This window comes from Daphnia carinata, chromosome 9 (genome assembly GCF_022539665.2).
Source record: "Daphnia carinata strain CSIRO-1 chromosome 9, CSIRO_AGI_Dcar_HiC_V3, whole genome shotgun sequence".
Taxonomy (NCBI): Eukaryota; Metazoa; Arthropoda; class Branchiopoda; order Diplostraca; family Daphniidae; genus Daphnia; species Daphnia carinata.
Genome location: NC_081339.1, coordinates 2,548,201 through 2,565,996, shown reverse-complemented (window position 1 = coordinate 2,565,996; position 17,796 = coordinate 2,548,201). Strand labels below are relative to the sequence as shown.

The following is a 17,796-nucleotide window of genomic DNA, read 5'->3' as shown; positions in this document are numbered from 1 at the left end:
ATTCATGGTTTGTCGTGTGCTGGAGCAGTAAAGGAATGCAAAAAACAAAAGTTCCGTCTCCGATTCACTTTCCACACAGGAATACGCAGTCGACGGTAAACTAAAGTGCACTCTACTGGAGAATGTGAAGACAGATCGTTCCAACTGTCTGCGTGATTCTTTTAATCCATATGTCTATTTTTAACAAGAGATACGTGACTAGGTTGGAAAATTGTTCGTCTCGCATGAAAATCGGGGACCCGGAAGACGTCAGCACACGGAATTGAGATCGGGAGGCTTCGCTGCATTGACGGAGATTAGCACGCTTTCCCGATTTAAATTTTATGCAATTTACGCTGCCCGTTCGTGCTTTGAAGTGGAAAGAGAAAGAGTTAATTTTAGATTTTATATATTCCATGAACGATATACGAAAAAAAAAAAAACAGAGAATGGGTGCCAAACTAACCCGCCTCACGAAGGCGATATCTAACTATTTCTCAGAACAAACTAAAAAAATTGGTTTGGTTTAACTAAAGAAATGAAATTATATAACCATTTAATTAAAAAATATAGACTTCCCCAAAAGTATAATGCACTAGCCACCAAAGGCGCAGCAGACGCCCGGCTGGAGGAGGACGCCACCTGGCGGCGAAAATGTCAAATGACAGATCACTTTCGTAACTCCCAGACGTCATTTCCATATATGTAGGAGTGATACTCCTCCTGCGAAAAGCTGCTATAAAGCAGAAAAGGAAGCAGACGAACGGGATACACCTTTAAAGGTGTTTTCCGAAAAAAAAGCAGACGATCCTGTTAAGTTAAATCAGCCAGTGGTGCCAGATGACTGGTCTTGCGGCGGGACACTTTCCATTCACGGTCCGTGATTAGACCACGCGATTTTTTTATTGTGGCTTTTTTCGCGTGTAATTGTTTTTCTAGCACAAAAAATTCTACACAAAAGATACTAAAAGAAGTAAAGAATAGTGTTCATTTGTTAAAATTGCTAATTTAGTTTATTTTGTTTGCTAACTTTCACATTAAACGTCATCTTGTGCCATAAAGAGCAGCAGCCTTTTACATCACCTATGGTACAGTATAAAAGACTTGATAAAACACTTTCTGTTTGGTAACGATGTTGGTTCGCTAGCACCGTTACTGCGTGTATAAGCCTTACTAATGAATGTTTATCTAATTGCAGGTGCTGGAATGGCGGAAAGAAGCGGCAAGGGTTGCGACAGTTGGAACAGTGGTGCAGTGGTTGGAGTGGTAGCATGTGCATGTGGTGTTACAAAAAAAAATTCAGTAGCACTGGGGTTGTCGGTAGACCGCGTTTCGTGCGCCGCTCAATGGGTACCCCGACGTAATAAGATTACGTCAGCATGCACCTACCAAATGTGACTCCAAACCACCAACCAAGCACACGGTCATTCCTCCAATGCTGGGACCGCATCCTGCAGAATCAACGTCCTGATAAGGTAAGTATTAAAAAAGGTAAAAAAGGTAAGAAAGGTAAAAAAAACTAAGTGACTAGATCGCACGAGGAACTAACTTCCGCCTCGGCCTACGGGCCAAGAAAGGAGCACGGGCATGGCCATTGATGGGGGCAGGTCCCAATGGCGCTCAACCGTGAATGTTTTTTAAGCTGATTCTAGTTTAAATATAGTAAATTTTTAATCAATCCTCTAATGCAGAAATCGTTGCTCATTTTGAATAATCGTTTCAGTATTTTTTTATATTGTATTGTTTATTTGGCTTACTTCTTAACATTAAAGAACGCCATGTTTAATTAATAGGTTGAAGAGAGATTGATCGGATACGGACGAGGAGTAGTTACAGGAAGTGCGGTTCTCATTGAATAGGGGGGAGGTGTTGACGCAGAAATTGGCATCGCTGGAAGTGCAGGATAGTTCACTGGTGCAGGTGCAGGTGCCGCAGATGCAGGATAGCCCATTGTTGCGGGTGCCGTAGGGGCCAACGGTACGGCAATGCTCGTTGATGCGGGCATAGCTGCCGATGGTAAGGAATAGCTCATCGGTGATGGTGTAGACGCAGAAAGTGCAGAGTAGCCCATTTGAGAAGGTGTAGCCATAGGAGGTGCAGCGTAACTCATTGGTGCGGATGGGAGTGACAAAGGAGTCGGGGAAGCGACCATCGGGGCAGACGCTGGGGCAGGAGCTGCGGTGTAACCCATTGGTATTGGCATAGTTGTTGGAGGTGAAGGATAACTCATCGCGGCCGGTGTACTCATAGTGGACATAGTGGATGGAGTTGCAAGATAGCCCATTGGTGCAGCAGCCACAACTGGAGGTGAAGGATAGACTTCGGGTGCTACCGTGGTTGATGGAAGTGTAGCATACCCCATCGGTGTGGGTGTGGCTGCCGAAGGTGCGAGATAGCCTGCTGGTGCCGGTGTAGTTACAGGGGGAGCAGAATAGCTCAATGGTGAAGGTGAAAGTGCCATCGGCGCAGCCGGAAGTGCCATAGGTGCAGCAGGAAGTGCCATTGGTGCGGGATAACCCATAGTTACGGGTGCTGACGGTGCTGCAGGATATACGTTCGTTGCTGGTGTAGATGCTGAAATTGTAGGATAGCCCATTGGCGAAGACAGAGCTGCCGGGGGTGCAGGATATCCCATTGGAGTGGGTGAAGACAAGGAAGGTGCTGGTGAGGGTAGCGAAGGTGCAGAATAGGACATAGGTGCCGGAGTAGGGAATTGAGCCATAGAATAGTTCATAGTAGCCGGAGTGGCATAGCTGGTTGTGACCGGGGCAGGTGGTGCGGGAGTGGTATAGCTCATCGGGCCAGCAACATTGTAGCTTGTTGGCGTAGTGGAAGTCGGATAACTCATTGGCACAGGGGCAGATGTGGTAGCAGCGGAATACATTGGGATTGCAGGGGCAGGTGCCATAGGAGCGGCGTAAGCCATGGTTCCTGCAGCGGGGTAGGTCATCGACGGCGAAGAAGGTGCTGGGGAACCCATTAGAGCAGCGGCAGAATTCGTTACGGTACCAAATGTCTGGAATGGAACTGTTTTTGGCATTCATAGTGCGAATCACAAAATAAAACGTTCGTTTTAAATCATTAAGCTTGGGAAAAGATGGCTGGGTGAACCACTTTTGTAAACAGTGAAAAATAATACCTTGAGGATTGCAATTGCCGAGAACGGCACATAGCTGGCTTGGCTGAGGAAGCATTGGCAACGACTGTCTACCCGTTGCGTCTTCGGCAATGTTACGGCGGGAAACAGGCGAGTTCTCTTCTTCCAGTGTTTCCGTTAGAGGAGCAAAATTATCATCACCAGTTTCTTTAAGCTGAGCTCGGACTGAACACAATACTACCAAGAAAATTACAATGAACCTGTAAGAGAGAACAATAATGCTATTACTGAAAATTACATTTCAAATTCACGTCAAATAAGAAAGTTAAATTACGTTTGCTGCTTCATCTTGGAGACGAGATTGATTTTTTGCTGTTCTGCTGTTGCTGAGCTCAAGTCGATGAGTGGTAGCAAAAATCAGACTACCACGCATTTATACATCTTCCAAAGCAAATGGCCCAAGCCCTACCAAAGGTTGAAGTAATTACCTTTAATAAATTGGAAGGCAATAGCTGAACGGATTCTAGGAAATCACTTATGGATGTCACTACGCACTAGCGTGGTTTACTGAATAATGTTCCATGCAAACGGAATAACGCGAGGGGAATAATGACAATTTGCAGCGATTTCCCAAGTAATGAATTCTTATTCTCGTGAGTCTAGATAAAAATTACATTATTGTACTCGTTGACTAATGATATCACAGGTAAGCCTTTTGAATCAAGGTTAGTTGCTTGGAAGGGTTCCAGCTGATGGTATGAAGCCACGGAGAATAGTTTAAGCAAAACTCAGGTAAAACGTTGGCTTGCCGTGAGAAATTTTTTCTCGAACGTATAAGCAATCTGCCTTCAATCCTTCTTTCCTTCTTTTTCTGTAATTAGAATTTCAGTAAATATGGCATCGTAGTAGCGGAGCCTTGTTCAAAATCAGACGACTTATTATGTAAATAAATAAAAATGGGTAGCCTGCAATGGTTTCTACTTTTCTTCGTAATTCTTTTCTTTGTTTTTAAACGGTGAGTTATTTTTGTTTTGAAATTCTGATTATTTTAAAAACGTGTTCCTTTAGTCTCCTTTTGTATGCGTTAAACTTGATCTTCACCCACAAGCTGAAAATCGAAGTTCGTCTTGGTCAAGTCGCACTTCTCCCACCTTCTGTTCAGAATACTTATTTTCTGTTCAAAAATTTCACTGTTGTAAGATATCTCCATCTTTTTTTAATTGAATTTTTGCATCACAACATTTATCCTCATTGCAGCATATTGATAAAGTGAGACTAACATCATCATTTGTAAATGCTGACACTAAGAGATTACTGGGATTGCTCATAGAAGATGTCAGATTTACAAGAGATTGTAGTGCTAGTAGAAATACATCACACGAAGCTTCCATACTAAACCCAAGTGAAACCAACAGAGTTAATCTGCTTGAAAAAATTTTACCTGTTCTGACATCATTTGTTCAGGTAAAAGCCTCAGTTTAATCAAGTGGTACAGTTAATTGACACTTGCCTGTGCAATTCAATAGTTTATGTGTGTCTCAATCAGCAATGTGACAATTGTAGCTCAGTTGAACAACAACCAGCTAGTTCATGCTTCTATCAATAACCTGAGTTTAGATGGAAGTATTTTACCACGTTCACAGATTGCACTCTGTGGGCTAGTTGATGCATTTTCATTTCGTCTTCTACAGACAGTAGCCACCAATGAAAGGTAGTAAGTTTACAATCTGGTGGTTCATGTAATTAATTCATAGTAAACCTAGGGAAGGAAAAATCACTCATTCATCACATTCTATTGATACAAGATCACGGCAGCCTTGTTTATCAGAATTTTCAGTTGGAGTACAATCTGAAATTCATGTTGACCCAGTTTTACCAGCTGTCACGGTAAACCCCTTTTTTAACCCTTTTTATTACCTTATTCAAATTGACTCTGTTTGTAACATTTCAGAAATTAATGTTAAATATTTCAAATCCAAAACTGTCTGTTAATGACAGACTTTTGAAGGCTCTTGAAGCAAAAAATGTTCAAGAAAGTGGTCCTCTGCAAAAGAACCACTTGACAAATTGGTCTCTCTATTTTCCTCGCGTAAGTAATTTTATTAATAGAAATGTTAAGACATTCCGCTTCTAGAATTACCTGTACCTTGTCTTCTACTTTCTCATTTTGAAAGAAATGCGAGTTCAACATCTCGGGCATCGAAATTAAATTGTACAGACATGAGGACGAAACTTTTTTCGTACGTACTTCTTTAAATCTCTTGGAAGTGACGGCAGATACAACTTTAGATAGTAGAAGTGGTATGACATTTTTTTTTTTACTTTATTTAAACCTCTTTAGCCTTCGTCTCATTATGTTATGTTACCTCACTAGGCGACAGTTTATTTGACACGAACGTTAAGCTACACACTCAAGTGTTGTATTCAGAAACGAAATCTGGGCGGTGGTTTAATTTGAGTGAATTGGACGCAACTGTTCAGGTCTAACGATCGAATCATCACTTTTGATCCCAAAATATTGAAAATTGTTAAAATAGGTTTTCTCTGGTAACATCGATTCAACAGTGAACGCAAATCGCATAGCAATTGTTTATTCAAATACCGAGTTGTTACCTTGGCTTAAACTGATACCTTTCAAGAAGAAAAAAGCCAAACCTGAAGATAAAACTGCATCTTCCCGGCAAACCCCACTTACGCTCAATTTTGAAGTGTGGGACCTTTCCGCTGTAGCATTGTTTCAGGATGCATTACCGCTGCGCAGTGGCATAACACACGTGCAGATTCAACTAGTCGATCATCCGGCTACTGGTGGATTAAGTTGTGAATTGGAAGGCGAAACTGTCTGGTGTTGTTTAGGAAACAGAACGCCGTCTGATCCCGGTCAAAAGAAAGTTCATTTCTGGAATTCGCCTCTTTACATCGGACTCGTAATTGGAAAAATTGAAAGGCGTTTAGGAGTCCTTGGAATGAGTGATTCGATGCATAGCCAATTATTGTTAGATGTCCTCCGCTTCGAATGGTCACCAAATCTTATCGAAACTATTCTTACAATTCGGAAGTATTATAGTTAGAGGATGCTCAAACAATATTGTTTCTAATGGAAAGTTTTATGCAGAGATCTGCCGCGGTGGGGGGAAGTTGAAGGTGCATCGGTTCCAGAAGAAAAGACCCCAATGCGCCTTTCGCATTCTCTCACAGTGGCCAGCGCTAATATTTTCTTGATGATGAAAAAAGAATGTAAGGTTATCCGAATAGTGACAACAGATTGGTTAAACGCTTTTTGCAATGTGCTCATATTGCTACAATGTTTGTTTTGTTTAGGTGCTTTAATGCTCCGCGTCGATTCTTTAGCTGCTGACCAACAACCAGACAAAATGGTAGCGTCTATAGAGGGGCTTAAAGGGCTTTTTATCGTTCCCGGAGCTCCTTTTAGTTGCGCTAAATCGTTTGAAATTAAGGTAGTCCCTAATTACTATAAATATTCAATATTTTATGGCACAGTATTTTTTAATTCTGCATGAGAAGAAGGGAAACCTTGAATTGTTGCGCCTGCAGTTATCGTTGCGCAAATCGTCCCAATCGGGGACCATTGACGTGGATCAGCTTGGCCTTAACTGGGATACGCGTCTGCATATGGCTGTCTTACAAGTGATTGAAGAATGGAAAGGCTTCCGTGATCATTTCACTCAATCGAAACCTGTTAAAACCTCATCTTCCAATCAGTGTGAATCCGAAACCAAGCAAAGTTGGACCGTTTCCCTAAAACACAAAACTACCATATGTGCAATACTTTCTCCTGCTCACACTATGCAATTTCAAGCTGGTAACTCACATTAGCCATTTAATTTTTAATTTTTTTAAATTTAAAAGCGTTAAATTATTTATAGACGACTCACGAGCAGTCGTCAACGGCCATCAGAGAACCACGTTTGAATTGAATTTGCCGCGCTGTGCATTACTTTTTGATGGCCATTCCATCATTGAAGCCGAAGGATTGAATTGGAAGCTGGCCGACAACGATCTAGATCTCAAACAAGAAAGACTTAGCTTTGATTGTCAAGTAATTAATTTATTTAATTCAAATATGTATCTGTTTCTAATCGATTTTATTAAGGCAATCACAAACAAATGTGGACTTGTCAGTATAGCCGGTTTACGTGTTTGCTTCCCCTATCGCTACCAATTTTCCGAAGCATGTCAACAGGAAATGGTCAGCGTCTTCAAGTGGCTAAAATCGTTGCACAAAAAACCACGACCTGCTGGATATGTAGAACCTCTTTATCGTGACATCCGTCTATCTGTCGCGAAATTCTCGATGGTCTTATGTGACGATCCGTTTGAGGTAAAGCTTCGCGATAACTACGAATTGCGAGAAGATGAATTCCGTGAGAGCCTCAAGCGTAAACGAATGTTGGATGCAAAAATCGAAGAGTTGCGAAGAACACATCCACTTTTAACGCAAGTAAGCCGCTGCTGATTATTTATGCATATCCAGAACAAAGTAATTAATTCAAATAAATTTAGGGCAAAATTGATGAACTGTATGCGAACTTAGGGGGTCGGAATGTGGAAATATTTGTCCAGCGAGCACAACGTATGTATGAGACAAGACCCATGCGAACAGCTTTATTTCGCTGGGAAATGGAGCAAGTTGATATCGTGGCTTTAGCCGATCCATCTTTCCACGGCTACGCCAATGTTGTTCGTAATATTCAAGAAATGGATCCGGATAGCCCGTGGCCCGATGAAGCAATGGAATTCACCACGCTTTGGTGTCGTGCTGTCCGCGCAACCTGTCGTCAATGGCGATTTTTACTTCGAGATTTCCCTCAACCTCTCCTTGACATTCACGAACTGCTCTTGTTCGGTCGACTGGCTGGGGCTGAACAGCAATCGTCGTGGAGAGCCCGACGAACTTGTAACGTGTTCATAGCACCTCCTTGGAGCGATGTTGAAATTGAACGGGGAATGAACCAACTTAAATTTTATCATGATTTTTCGTGTGATGCCGAAAGCTGGCGGCTGGCCTATGGAACTTGCTGGGAACCGGTAATAGCACAATGCAATCTTGCTTGGGATTTTGTTTCTCCTCCGTCCAAGGTAAAAAGAAAAAGCAAGAGTAAAGAATTTATTTACATTTTTCGTGCAAAAAGGATCCTAGTCCAGCCTTGCCCTTCTGGGACAAAATGCGTCTACTTTTCCATGGTCGCATAACTCTGTCCGTCCAACAGTTAACTCTTCTGCTTCACACATCGTTGGATCCTTATAACACTACAGAAGAAATGGAATTAACATGGACGGATCTGGCTATGGATTGGACCAGTGCAAATTTCATTCTGAAAGGTATGAAACACTGAATTATTCAGAAAGCTTAACTTAATGAATCGTTCTACTAGGCGAGTTCAATGTCTATGTTCGGACGGCATCCAAGTACGATGATTGTCGCTTATTACATTTACCGCGACTAAAGTTGTCGATTGGATTGACATGGCACTGTTTGGCTGATCCCAATGACCACCTTGCTGTCCAACCATGTGCTCCCAACAGAATCCCAGAGTATTCCAGCAATCAGGAACATGATTCCTATCGCGCTTTCCGATCACAGAGTGTTACGTTGGCCGTTTCGTTAGAAACCAAAGCAAGTGTTAGTAGTTCGAGTAGCAGCGCAGCTGAAGTCCATGCTCTGGTTTACGGCTCTACATTACGGTGGTTCGAAAACCTAAAGTTTATACTTTCGGGTGTATCGAGACCTACCCGCCGCGGCCCATTATTTCAAAATACCAAGCCCCGTAAAAGCCAGCTTTCACGCCACTATAAGGCTGTGCGTTTGGCTTTGAGTCTTCACCGCTTCCACATTTACTACTGGTGAGTGCTGGTGTCTTTGATTGACATTCCTCTATCTTACACGTTGTCTCTATTGGTGTTAGGATGTCGGCGTCGATGCAACGAGGGTTCGAACTCATTTGTGGACGATTGACATTGAGCTCGGAACATGCGTTACGACTAGTCCCTGTTGAAGACGGGCTCAAGCATCGCCCGCGAGCTGATTGGTCCATCGTCTTTTTAAACTGCGAATTAAATGAGGCTGAAGTCTGGCTTCAAAGTGCTCTTGGTTTGTTTTCCGAATAACGCTGCTTTTCAAATGAACTGCTGTAATCGGCTATTTTCATTTTTATATTCAGGTAGTGACAGTGATGATAACGCAGAGTTAAACGTGTCTCTACGCCAACCAGTAGAGAAATTTTATTTCCTTAGTGTCCAACGAGTCTCGTACGGCCGAGAAGCCGTTTTGACACCGCCTTTCGTAGCTCCCGGAACAGCTTCGATTGTACCGACACATCGCTTGGTCGTGCAAGATTTGCGTGCCGCATGGACAAAGAGTAACCGTCAAGTGGCTTTCGCTTTATACGATTCTTGGGTTAAAGCGCAAGTGCTAAAGAGAAATCTTTCAGCCGAGGTGATGAAGCTTCTCAGGATGCCAGAATCGAGTGTCTCACCCATGAAACCACGAACAGCAGCCCGGATTAGTACAGAAGGTGCGCAACCCACTCCCTGTAAATCAAACACAGGCAGTACTTCCAGCAGCTCTACCACGTCGACTGCTGCAACAGCTTCAACACCAGTAGCCGATTCGATGCTTCAACAACTCTTGGCCGACCATCGAAACGTAGTATTCAGTGAGGACCTTAGCACAACTGGCAGCCGGCCGGCTGTCACTGGAACGAGTACTAGTGAGGGGCAAGAAGGCGTCCACCTAAACTGGTTAATTGAGCTTGTTAACAGCCAGGTACATTGCATATAGTTGATGGATAACGAACACTAAAGGAATACTTAACATTTTCTAGGTGTTGTTGAAAGGGTGTGAAACAAAGGGATACATCATTTTGGCAGCTGCTCATGCCAAAATTCTGCAAAGACTTCACCCGCCTGTCTGGCGTGATAGAAGCTTAGTCTCTAAGACTTCTTGGGTCTGCTCGTTTGATGGCATGCAGTACTTTGCCACCATAAGTGCCGGAGAGCAGGACGCTCTCGACGAGAACATACTTTGGCTCAGTACTGATCATATTGGCAGTGCGGCTAGAGCAGAAAGCCAAGCGCCATCATCACTGGATTGCCTTCCCGACATGGTTGGAAGTGGCCAGAGCGTCGGAGGAGTCATTTCAGAAACTGTTGGCGGATGCGACTCATCTGCTCTTCAACTACAAAGGATCGTTTCCCGTTGTAACTGTGAGATGGTGTATGTCAGCTATGGACAAAACACTTTAGATCTGGATCACGATCTAGAAGGGCTTATGGATATACCTCCGCCTCCAAGTGACGATGTTATGGATTTGTGGGCCCAACGAGAGCAGCCCGTCGATTCGTTCACTCTAACGCATCACGACCTAAACATTTGCACCAATTCCCTTCAGTACGAAATGTTATTGGACGTCATCAATAACCTCCTGCTCCATGTCGAACCCCATCGAAAAGAAGCCAGTGAACGATTGCAAAGGTTACGCTTTCAACTGCAGCTCTCTAGTACCGAAGATCAGCGACGTCCAGTTCAACAAATTCAGAACCAACTCCGTTCGCTTATTTCTCAGCTTAGGCGTCTGGAGAAAGATACCTTTATGATCCAGCGTGCCCTAGCCGAAGATCCGTCAAACGCACAGCTCATTGCTGAATTTGAATCACTCGAACGCAAAGTGTAAATTGAGATGTACGTCGTTCGTAAAACTAGATCTTATTTTTTTTTGTGAATCTTAGATATGAATGCAAGGAGCAGTTGAACGCGGCAAATGAAGAATTAGCCATGATGGTATCATGCCTTAAAGAGGTTCAATTAACTGCTCACCAGCGTCTACAAGCCGCCCGACAAGGCAGTAATGTCACTACCGTTCGGACAAGTCAAATCAATTTTAAGCACGCTCAATGGCGACTTACAGAAGCTGACGGCCAGCTTGGAATTGCCGACGTCGTACTTACAAACTTTTTGTAAATACTCCTTTTTTGTAGACGATTGAAATTGCATTACTAAGAAGCACGATTTCTTTAGATACAACAAGTTATCCAAAAGTGACGATGCCTGCGAGCACTCGTTGGAAATTGGTTATGTCAGCTTGGCCAATCTATTGCCTAATCAAATCTACAAGCAAGTCATCGTTCCAACCGAACTGAACCGCAATATGCCAGTCGACCGACAGGTTTTATAATTCATTTTTTGCAATGCTTTTATTTTTAACCTCTAATTGTCTTTCTGATAGGTCGCCGTGCGTATGTTTTCAAGAGATAAAGCCCCTGTCGGAGGTATTTGCATCAAAGAGATCTTTGAAGTTAATGTCGTGCCTTTCACATTTGGTAAGAGGAAAAACGCAAACATTTTTTCAAAGGACACTAGTTTAATTTGCAGATGTTTTTAGCGATGACTTATCAATTTTTCAAAACGATGATGCGCTTCTGCTTCCCTGAAAAGGACCCCGAAACATTAGACGGAGAAGGTGAGCATTCAGAGTCCTCGAATGTGAGCCGTAAAGGAGGCAAACATTTTAGCAACGTAAACAAGGCTAAACGAGGCAAAGAGTCGAGTTTCTATGTTCCGATTGAAGACGATGTTGAAAAAATGAAGGTATGCCCATATAGTTGCATTGATTTTTCTGATATTTGAGTTTTTGATCATTTACTTGTAGGAAAGGGCTGAAAAGAACAAATTATTCATCTACATAAAAATCCCCGAAGTCCCTGTCAAGGTTTCCTATAAGGGAGGAAAAGAGAAAAACATCGAAGACGTCCATGAATTCTCCTTGGTTGTCCCCACATTGGAATATCATAACGTCACATGGACATGGCTTGATTTATTTCTTGCCATGAAAAATGATTCTAAACGTGTCCTTCTCTCACAAGTACGAAAACTTCAAAAACTATTTAAGGAAGGTTAAGAAAACTCAAACGTCTCTCTCAATCAGGCAATAAAACAAAAACTACAAATACGGCCTCGCTCTCACGTTGAGGAGGGCGGTACACCGCAGGAAGAAGACAAGGCACGTCTACTTTTGGGTGGACTTTCCATGGTGATACAAATGTTTTCCAAGCTTAAAGACCAGTTGTTATAACCATTTTTTTTCCCTTCTGTGTAACATGCTCAGCCCGGTGATGCTCGTTCCAGCAAAAGAGGGGGATTTTGGAAACCTGCAAAGTAATGGCTGGTTTGGTACTTCACTACGTTTTTCCCTAGGCAATTGGAAACATCATTTAAAATTTCGGTGACAGAAAAATTCGCTTGGTAAATAATTAAATGGAATTTGTGTTAATGAAACATTTTCATTCTAGGCTCATCTTTTTGTTTTATATTGCAAATCGGCACAAATCTGAAAATGTAACGTTTGCTATTGCAGACGATGCCACCATGAACCCTAGTTTCTAGCTCAGTGAAGTAATTTTCAATGTGCTGGAATTTTTCTTAGAAATTTGGTTCGGCCATCTTGAAAAAAGTTCTGCAAGCAGCGTCTGGCATCGTGTAATGGCAGTTGATGGAAGTTCAGTTGTTAGCTGATTCCATGGATTCCATCCAAATAGGTGAAAACGAAGTGATAGGCTTTGCAAGAAATTCGGAAACGTTAACCGGGCGGAAAAAGTCCAGACGATGGCTTGTTTGGTGGGATTTTTAAAATTTTAAAACCGCACTATTAATTTCAGTTTTTAAAGATTCAGTTTTAAAAAAAACTTACAAGTCTGGATTTTCAAATTGCCCTTGAGGAACAGGGTAAAGAGCTTCGTAGGTTCGCTTGGCTCCACTTCCATGTATGGCATAAGCATTCATTTTCGTCACATTTGGTGGTAGATACGAGGCAGGAATGATGGCTTGACCTTGCCAACGACCGGATTCCGTGCGTTGTAGCACTTTATATTGCAAGGGTAAACTGTGTCGGATAGTCTTGTGAACGCCATTTAGCAGCAAAACTATATGCTGGCCCCACCTGTTTTAGACATTGGAATGATCTTGGCATCTAGAAAAAAAACAATCTCTTTTTTTAAACTCACGGTCCAAGTTCGACTTCGACGTACTGGTTCGCGTCATTTGCCAAAAACAATTCTATGACTATAAATGATCAACAGGAGGCAGAGAAAGAGAACGTTGATCTGCGAATCGAATTACGTTAAATCATGTGTTAAAACCTTCAAAGTTCCAAAGACCCATGAAAGGCTCGCCGGGGACACCGCCTGGATTTGGAGGATCGTTGAAAAATGTTCCTTCCACATCCATTTGAATATCGTTATCATGCAGCGATTGCAATTCAATGGTTGCCGGTTGGTGATCAATAGGTTGGTTATCCCTATATTTAGCGAAATTCGTGAGACCTTATAGTTCTGATGTCAATGAGAAAAAAGAAATCGTTTTACCAAGTCGTCTCGATTGAAACCTTCATTGCTACGGTAAGGCTAATTTTTTAAAAGTAAAGAATTATGTTGTTATTCTTTTCAACGAACCCTGACATAGACCTCAAAAAGCGTCGTTTGGCACTATGACAGTTAAGTTATTTCCGAAGACAAAACCTAGGCAGTAGGGCCTACCTAAATAGCAGAAGAATAACGATGTGACGCAGCAGGCCTCTTGCGGCGTTGGATTTATTAACCATTGTTTACGTTATGGTTTAAAAAAAGAAATTCTTTTTGAAGTTGCTCTAACGACGAAAATGCGTGTTTAATTCACGACAGTTTGGTAACAAACTGATGTGTCTAACATCAAGACGAGAGGTATACCACGGTCATGTGACACGACGAAGAAACTAGTTTCGTTCAAGACCCACCCAAGAGACTTCGTTGTCAGGGGGGCGCATTCATCGAAAAGATTTACGAATCGTATAAATATATAAGTAGGTAAAATCCGCGATGCCGTTTTCGATCTAGAATTTATGATTTGAATCAACTGAACCAAGGAGAACTTCTATGCCTTGATCCAGATATTTTCTATGGGTAACATAACATGTCTGTTAAAAAAAGCCTTTAATTAATCTGTTTCTATGTGTTTAATATTGAAGTAAAATGTAACAAAAGTAATGAAAAGATACATATTGCAAGCTACAACATTATTTATGAAAAGTGTGTAGACACAACACTCTTCTCTTGAAACAAAGTTGCACAAGGTAGTGCAATTTTTAGATTATTCTTGCAATTCCTTATCGAAAATAAAAACTCCCAAGCCATCACCAACACGTTGCAAATTGGTGACAAACTTTGCTAATGTATTGATAGATTCTACTTGCTCTTTGAGATATTCTTCTTCCAGGAAATTTGTCAGATGAGAATCTTTGTGACTGTCAGCCACTCTGTGCAAATCAAGCAAAGCCTATAAAACAATAAAATGGAACATTGTTTTTAGTATATAGCTAGTTAAACTAAAATCTGTAAGGATAGGGAATGACCTGGTTAACTTGCTTTTCCATGTTTAGAGCATACTCCATAGCAGCAAGTGGGGTTTCCCAGCTGTCTTGGGCAGGGCGATCAATTGGTTGAAAAACAACTTTTCCCCCACGAAGATGCTGGTACTTGATGAGTTTTTCAGCATGTTCATGTTCTTCCTTAGCAGAATCCATGTAGAACTTTGCAAATCCTTTCAGTGCAACATCATCACGATCATAAAAAGCAGCCTAAAAACATATTGAAATATACTGTTATTCTGATATCACAGAAGGCTTTTCTACTTATTTCTACACATTTAGACAGGTATACAATTTTGCACTAGAATATGTTACGCAATTTATTACGTGTTACCATGGCCAAGTAAGAATAGTGCGCAAACAGCTCAATATTGATCTGTTTGTTAATCCCAGCTTCGGTTTCGTCATGATAGTTTTGGCGACACTTCGACATTTTTTACGTACTTTCTGTCGATACGTGCAAAAAAAGAAGTATTGAGAATTATCTGGCGTTTTTTTGCGAAAACTGTTCGATCACGCACTGGTGACGCCGAACAGAGCAGAACTTAACCTTGTAAGACAAAAAATAATATTGCTCAATGAAATCCACAGCAGTCAGTAGCACCATCTACGATGTATATTGTGTCACCATGGTAACGGAGTGGAAAATGCAGCAGCAAATTGCCAAAATGACGAGTTCGACAAGAACAATAATGTTTTGTGAATATGGTGGAGTTATAAAACTATAATTACTTATATTCTCAGAATTAATATAATGGTTAGTCAAAATTGTTAAGAAATGTACTCTCTTGAACAGCCAACCAATAAAAATTATAAATTTGGCGCCATGTCTGATGACCATGTTGACAAAGCAAAAGTTTATGTATTGATATATATTATTTAAAACTAAAATATGGTATAAATTAAATTAAAGATTTTTTTTCAAACTTGATTTAAATTCTTTTTGTTTAAATATTTGACTACAAATTTAAATGTAATTTTTTTTCTAGGTTGACAAGCTTGCAATTTCCTGCTTGTAAGCAGCCATTTTATCTGTCTTTTCTTTGCTGGTCTGCCATCCTCGTGTAGCAAGGTAAGAATTTTCTTTCTGAAACGTTTGATGTCTTAAACCGAATCCTTTAACCTAGACTGTTTTCCTAAGATTATTATATTGTTCGCAGAGACGTTCTGACATCTAGTTTTATAATTAATTGTTCAATTTAATCTTTAAGTAATATTTAAGTAAGCGTTGTGTTCATTGCCGGCATGTGTCCATTTTGATACCTTTCTCACTCTAGATTCCAAGATGGTTAACTCGAAAGGTTATCGCCGTGGTACTCGTCATTTGTTCTCCAAGAAATTCAAGGAACATGGTGTTGAACCTCTGTCCACTTTCCTGAAGGTTTACAAGAAGGGAGATATTGTGGATATCAAGGGTAACGGTGCCTTCCAAAAGGGCATGCCATTCAAGTACTACCATGGCAAAACCGGCAGGGTTTTCAATGTTACACAGCATGCTGTTGGCATCATTGTAAACAAACAAGTCCGTGGAAAGATCTTGCCTAAGAGGTAACCATGTTTGTTTTTGTATTTGAAAGCTTGTATATAACATTGTTTATTGAGTAGGATTAATGTGCGTGTGGAGCACATCAACCACTCCAAGTGCCGTCAAGACTTTTTGACTCGAGTGAAGACCAATGAGAAACTGAAGAAAGAAGCAAAAGAGAAAGGCATCAGAGTGTGTTGCAAACGCCAGCCTCAGCAGCCAAGACCTGCTCATTTCGTCTCTACCAAGAACAATGAGCCAATTTTCCTTGCTCCTATTCCCTACGAGTTTATTGCTTAAGTGTACATCTTGAGCTGAAACTTCAAATAAAGTGGATGGACCCAACAAATTGGTCAGTTGAAATTGCATGAAGTATTTTTATAATGCAAGAATTAAAGAATAACTATTTTGAACTGAGATACGCATTATAGTATTCACGCTGGTTCGTGGGTCGGTCCAACAGATGTCACCTGCTAAAGTTAGTGTAAACTCTGCAAAGCATACTATTTGAACGACGCGAGCAGTAGATCTTTTTTTACATCTTAGTATTAGTGACGCTTAAGTTCCCGTGCAGTGGATTTTTTACAAATCTGTGCTAGCTCACTCAATCATTTTCCGAAATATTTAGGTAATTCGTAAGGTAATTTTATATTTTAAAATATCTTAGGAAGTTTTTATCCGGGTTTAGCTGTAAAGTAGCAACAGATTTTTCCATGAATTGCAAAGCAGTTTTCAAATATTGTGATTTCTTGATCAGTTTATCTGTGTGAAAACAATTTAAGCCACACGCAATTTTGAAGAATAGATTCATTGTCCCATGACATCAATTTTGTAGTTAGCAGGACATTAGAATGATCTGTAATATCACAGTAAATGCTTGAAAAACCCAAATAACACTTGGTTGCCAAACCACTTTTTAGACTGTAAACAAATCGTGTTTCCCAGTTCGAGTTACAATGAATAAGATTACCGTAGGGCAGTATATTAACTCATAAAGCCGGTGTGTAAAACAGCGAACGTCGTGTTACAAGAGCCGCTAGTCAGTAGAAGAGAAATTCGTTGTGGCAATCGCGAATTACGCAACTAGTTCATGCGTGGTTAAGGACGCGAAAATCATTTTACGGTATCCTATATAGTTAATCTTGCGATAGGAGAGAATAAAAGAAACATTTTCCTGAACGTGCCAACAGGCGCCGTTAATGAGCTCCTTGAAGGCATTTTCATTTGTGGAATACTATGCGGAAACTTGTATGTTTTTTGCAAAACCGACAAAGAAGTAAGTTACATTTTAGTTTCTCTTGTCTGATTGGTATAGATTCGACTTAACCATTTCTGTACTAATTAAATTGAATTGCGATCCTGCGGTCTCACATCAAGCCGTTTGTTTAGCCTTGAGTTAAAAAAGCATGGTGTACACTAATTAAACATGTCCATGACACAATTTCTTGAACAAAATTCACTCATGAGTTTCACATGCGAATTTCCCAAATTCTTTGCAGCCTCGACGTGTTTTCCTAATATTTCAGATTTTTCTACATTTTTCGATTCATCATTTTAGGTTCCTTACGTACTATTTGTACATCTACATGTGAACGAAGTAATCATAGTAGACCGCCTAACAACGTATTCTTTATTCCCTTTCACACACGTTTTAAACGCCTTGAAAATCACGATTAAAAGCTTATTTTCATCGTTGCGACTTTGTAAAAATACCCAAGTACATTTAACACTTCCTTCTAACATATAGCTCCACCATAAATGCACTGCTGGAACGAGAT

At 41.0% G+C, this 17,796-nt stretch overlaps 5 protein-coding genes across 6 annotated transcripts; 2 read left to right on the top strand and 3 right to left on the bottom strand.

Moving 5' to 3' along the window:
* Positions 1-1,765: 1,765 nt before the first annotated feature.
* On the bottom strand, positions 1,766-3,019 carry LOC130688524 (uncharacterized). The gene has a single exon (XM_057511505.1). It carries the CDS (start codon positions 3,017-3,019, stop codon positions 1,766-1,768), a length of 1,254 nt encoding a protein of 417 aa, XP_057367488.1.
* A 963-nt stretch (positions 3,020-3,982) lies between these two features.
* On the top strand, positions 3,983-12,521 carry LOC130689235 (protein hobbit-like). Of its 2 annotated transcripts, XR_009421783.1 has the most exons (28): positions 3,983-4,091; positions 4,145-4,271; positions 4,334-4,540; positions 4,603-4,787; positions 4,840-4,963; positions 5,028-5,165; positions 5,251-5,377; positions 5,451-5,557; positions 5,614-6,134; positions 6,192-6,313; positions 6,398-6,534; positions 6,602-6,899; positions 6,964-7,136; positions 7,191-7,538; positions 7,601-8,176; positions 8,230-8,419; positions 8,473-8,941; positions 9,004-9,188; positions 9,259-9,863; positions 9,922-10,766; positions 10,826-11,053; positions 11,115-11,262; positions 11,323-11,416; positions 11,479-11,684; positions 11,746-11,958; positions 12,022-12,126; positions 12,202-12,318; positions 12,386-12,521. XR_009421783.1 is itself a non-coding variant. In XM_057512274.2 (27 exons), exons 1-27 carry the CDS (start codon positions 4,033-4,035, stop codon positions 12,253-12,255), a joined length of 6,591 nt encoding a protein of 2,196 aa, XP_057368257.1. In that variant the 5' UTR covers positions 3,983-4,032; the 3' UTR covers positions 12,256-12,371. The 2 variants fall into 2 exon arrangements, 1 of the variants encoding a protein (XP_057368257.1); XM_057512274.2 differs by lacking the exon at positions 12,386-12,521 and having other exon boundaries at positions 12,202-12,371.
* Positions 12,522-12,560: 39 nt separating this feature from the next.
* On the bottom strand, positions 12,561-13,803 carry LOC130689219 (UPF0462 protein C4orf33 homolog). The gene is made up of 6 exons (XM_057512253.2): positions 13,628-13,803; positions 13,457-13,495; positions 13,232-13,389; positions 13,097-13,154; positions 12,784-13,032; positions 12,561-12,702 (listed from the first exon to the last, which is right to left on the bottom strand). The coding sequence occupies exons 1-6, from the start codon at positions 13,690-13,692 to the stop codon at positions 12,594-12,596; spliced, it is 678 nt and encodes a 225-aa protein (XP_057368236.1). The 5' UTR covers positions 13,693-13,803; the 3' UTR covers positions 12,561-12,593.
* A 405-nt stretch (positions 13,804-14,208) lies between these two features.
* On the bottom strand, positions 14,209-15,073 carry LOC130689224 (soma ferritin-like). The gene is made up of 3 exons (XM_057512259.2): positions 14,828-15,073; positions 14,479-14,703; positions 14,209-14,402 (listed from the first exon to the last, which is right to left on the bottom strand). Exons 1-3 carry the CDS (start codon positions 14,924-14,926, stop codon positions 14,217-14,219), a joined length of 510 nt encoding a protein of 169 aa, XP_057368242.1. The 5' UTR covers positions 14,927-15,073; the 3' UTR covers positions 14,209-14,216.
* Positions 15,074-15,482: 409 nt separating this feature from the next.
* LOC130689227 (large ribosomal subunit protein eL21-like) lies at positions 15,483-16,367 on the top strand. The gene is made up of 3 exons (XM_057512263.2): positions 15,483-15,565; positions 15,771-16,041; positions 16,099-16,367. Exons 2-3 carry the CDS (start codon positions 15,779-15,781, stop codon positions 16,316-16,318), a joined length of 483 nt encoding a protein of 160 aa, XP_057368246.1. The 5' UTR covers positions 15,483-15,565; positions 15,771-15,778; the 3' UTR covers positions 16,319-16,367.
* Positions 16,368-17,796: the final 1,429 nt, after the last annotated feature.

Excerpts from the sequence above, each read along its gene's own strand:
- LOC130689227 (XM_057512263.2), top strand. The coding sequence starts at position 15,779 with ATGGTTAACTCGAAAGGTTATCGCCGTGGTACTCGTCATTTGTTCTCC. Across the intron at positions 16,042-16,098 it reads GGAAAGATCTTGCCTAAGAG|GATTAATGTGCGTGTGGAGC; the intron begins GTAACCATGTTT and ends TTTATTGAGTAG.
- LOC130689235 (XM_057512274.2), top strand. The coding sequence starts at position 4,033 with ATGGGTAGCCTGCAATGGTTTCTACTTTTCTTCGTAATTCTTTTCTTT. Across the intron at positions 4,541-4,602 it reads TTCTGACATCATTTGTTCAG|TTTATGTGTGTCTCAATCAG; the intron begins GTAAAAGCCTCA and ends GCAATTCAATAG. Across the intron at positions 5,378-5,450 it reads AACTTTAGATAGTAGAAGTG|GCGACAGTTTATTTGACACG; the intron begins GTATGACATTTT and ends TTACCTCACTAG.
- LOC130689219 (XM_057512253.2), bottom strand. The coding sequence starts at position 13,692 with ATGGTTAATAAATCCAACGCCGCAAGAGGCCTGCTGCGTCACATCGTT. Across the intron at positions 13,496-13,627 it reads GTTATTCTTCTGCTATTTAG|CCTTACCGTAGCAATGAAGG; the intron begins GTAGGCCCTACT and ends TTAAAAAATTAG. Across the intron at positions 12,703-12,783 it reads CAATTTGAAAATCCAGACTT|CCATCGTCTGGACTTTTTCC; the intron begins GTAAGTTTTTTT and ends CCACCAAACAAG.
- LOC130689224 (XM_057512259.2), bottom strand. The coding sequence starts at position 14,926 with ATGTCGAAGTGTCGCCAAAACTATCATGACGAAACCGAAGCTGGGATT. Across the intron at positions 14,704-14,827 it reads ACTATTCTTACTTGGCCATG|GCTGCTTTTTATGATCGTGA; the intron begins GTAACACGTAAT and ends ATATGTTTTTAG. Across the intron at positions 14,403-14,478 it reads TGGAAAAGCAAGTTAACCAG|GCTTTGCTTGATTTGCACAG; the intron begins GTCATTCCCTAT and ends ATTGTTTTATAG.
- LOC130688524 (XM_057511505.1), bottom strand. The coding sequence starts at position 3,019 with ATGCCAAAAACAGTTCCATTCCAGACATTTGGTACCGTAACGAATTCT.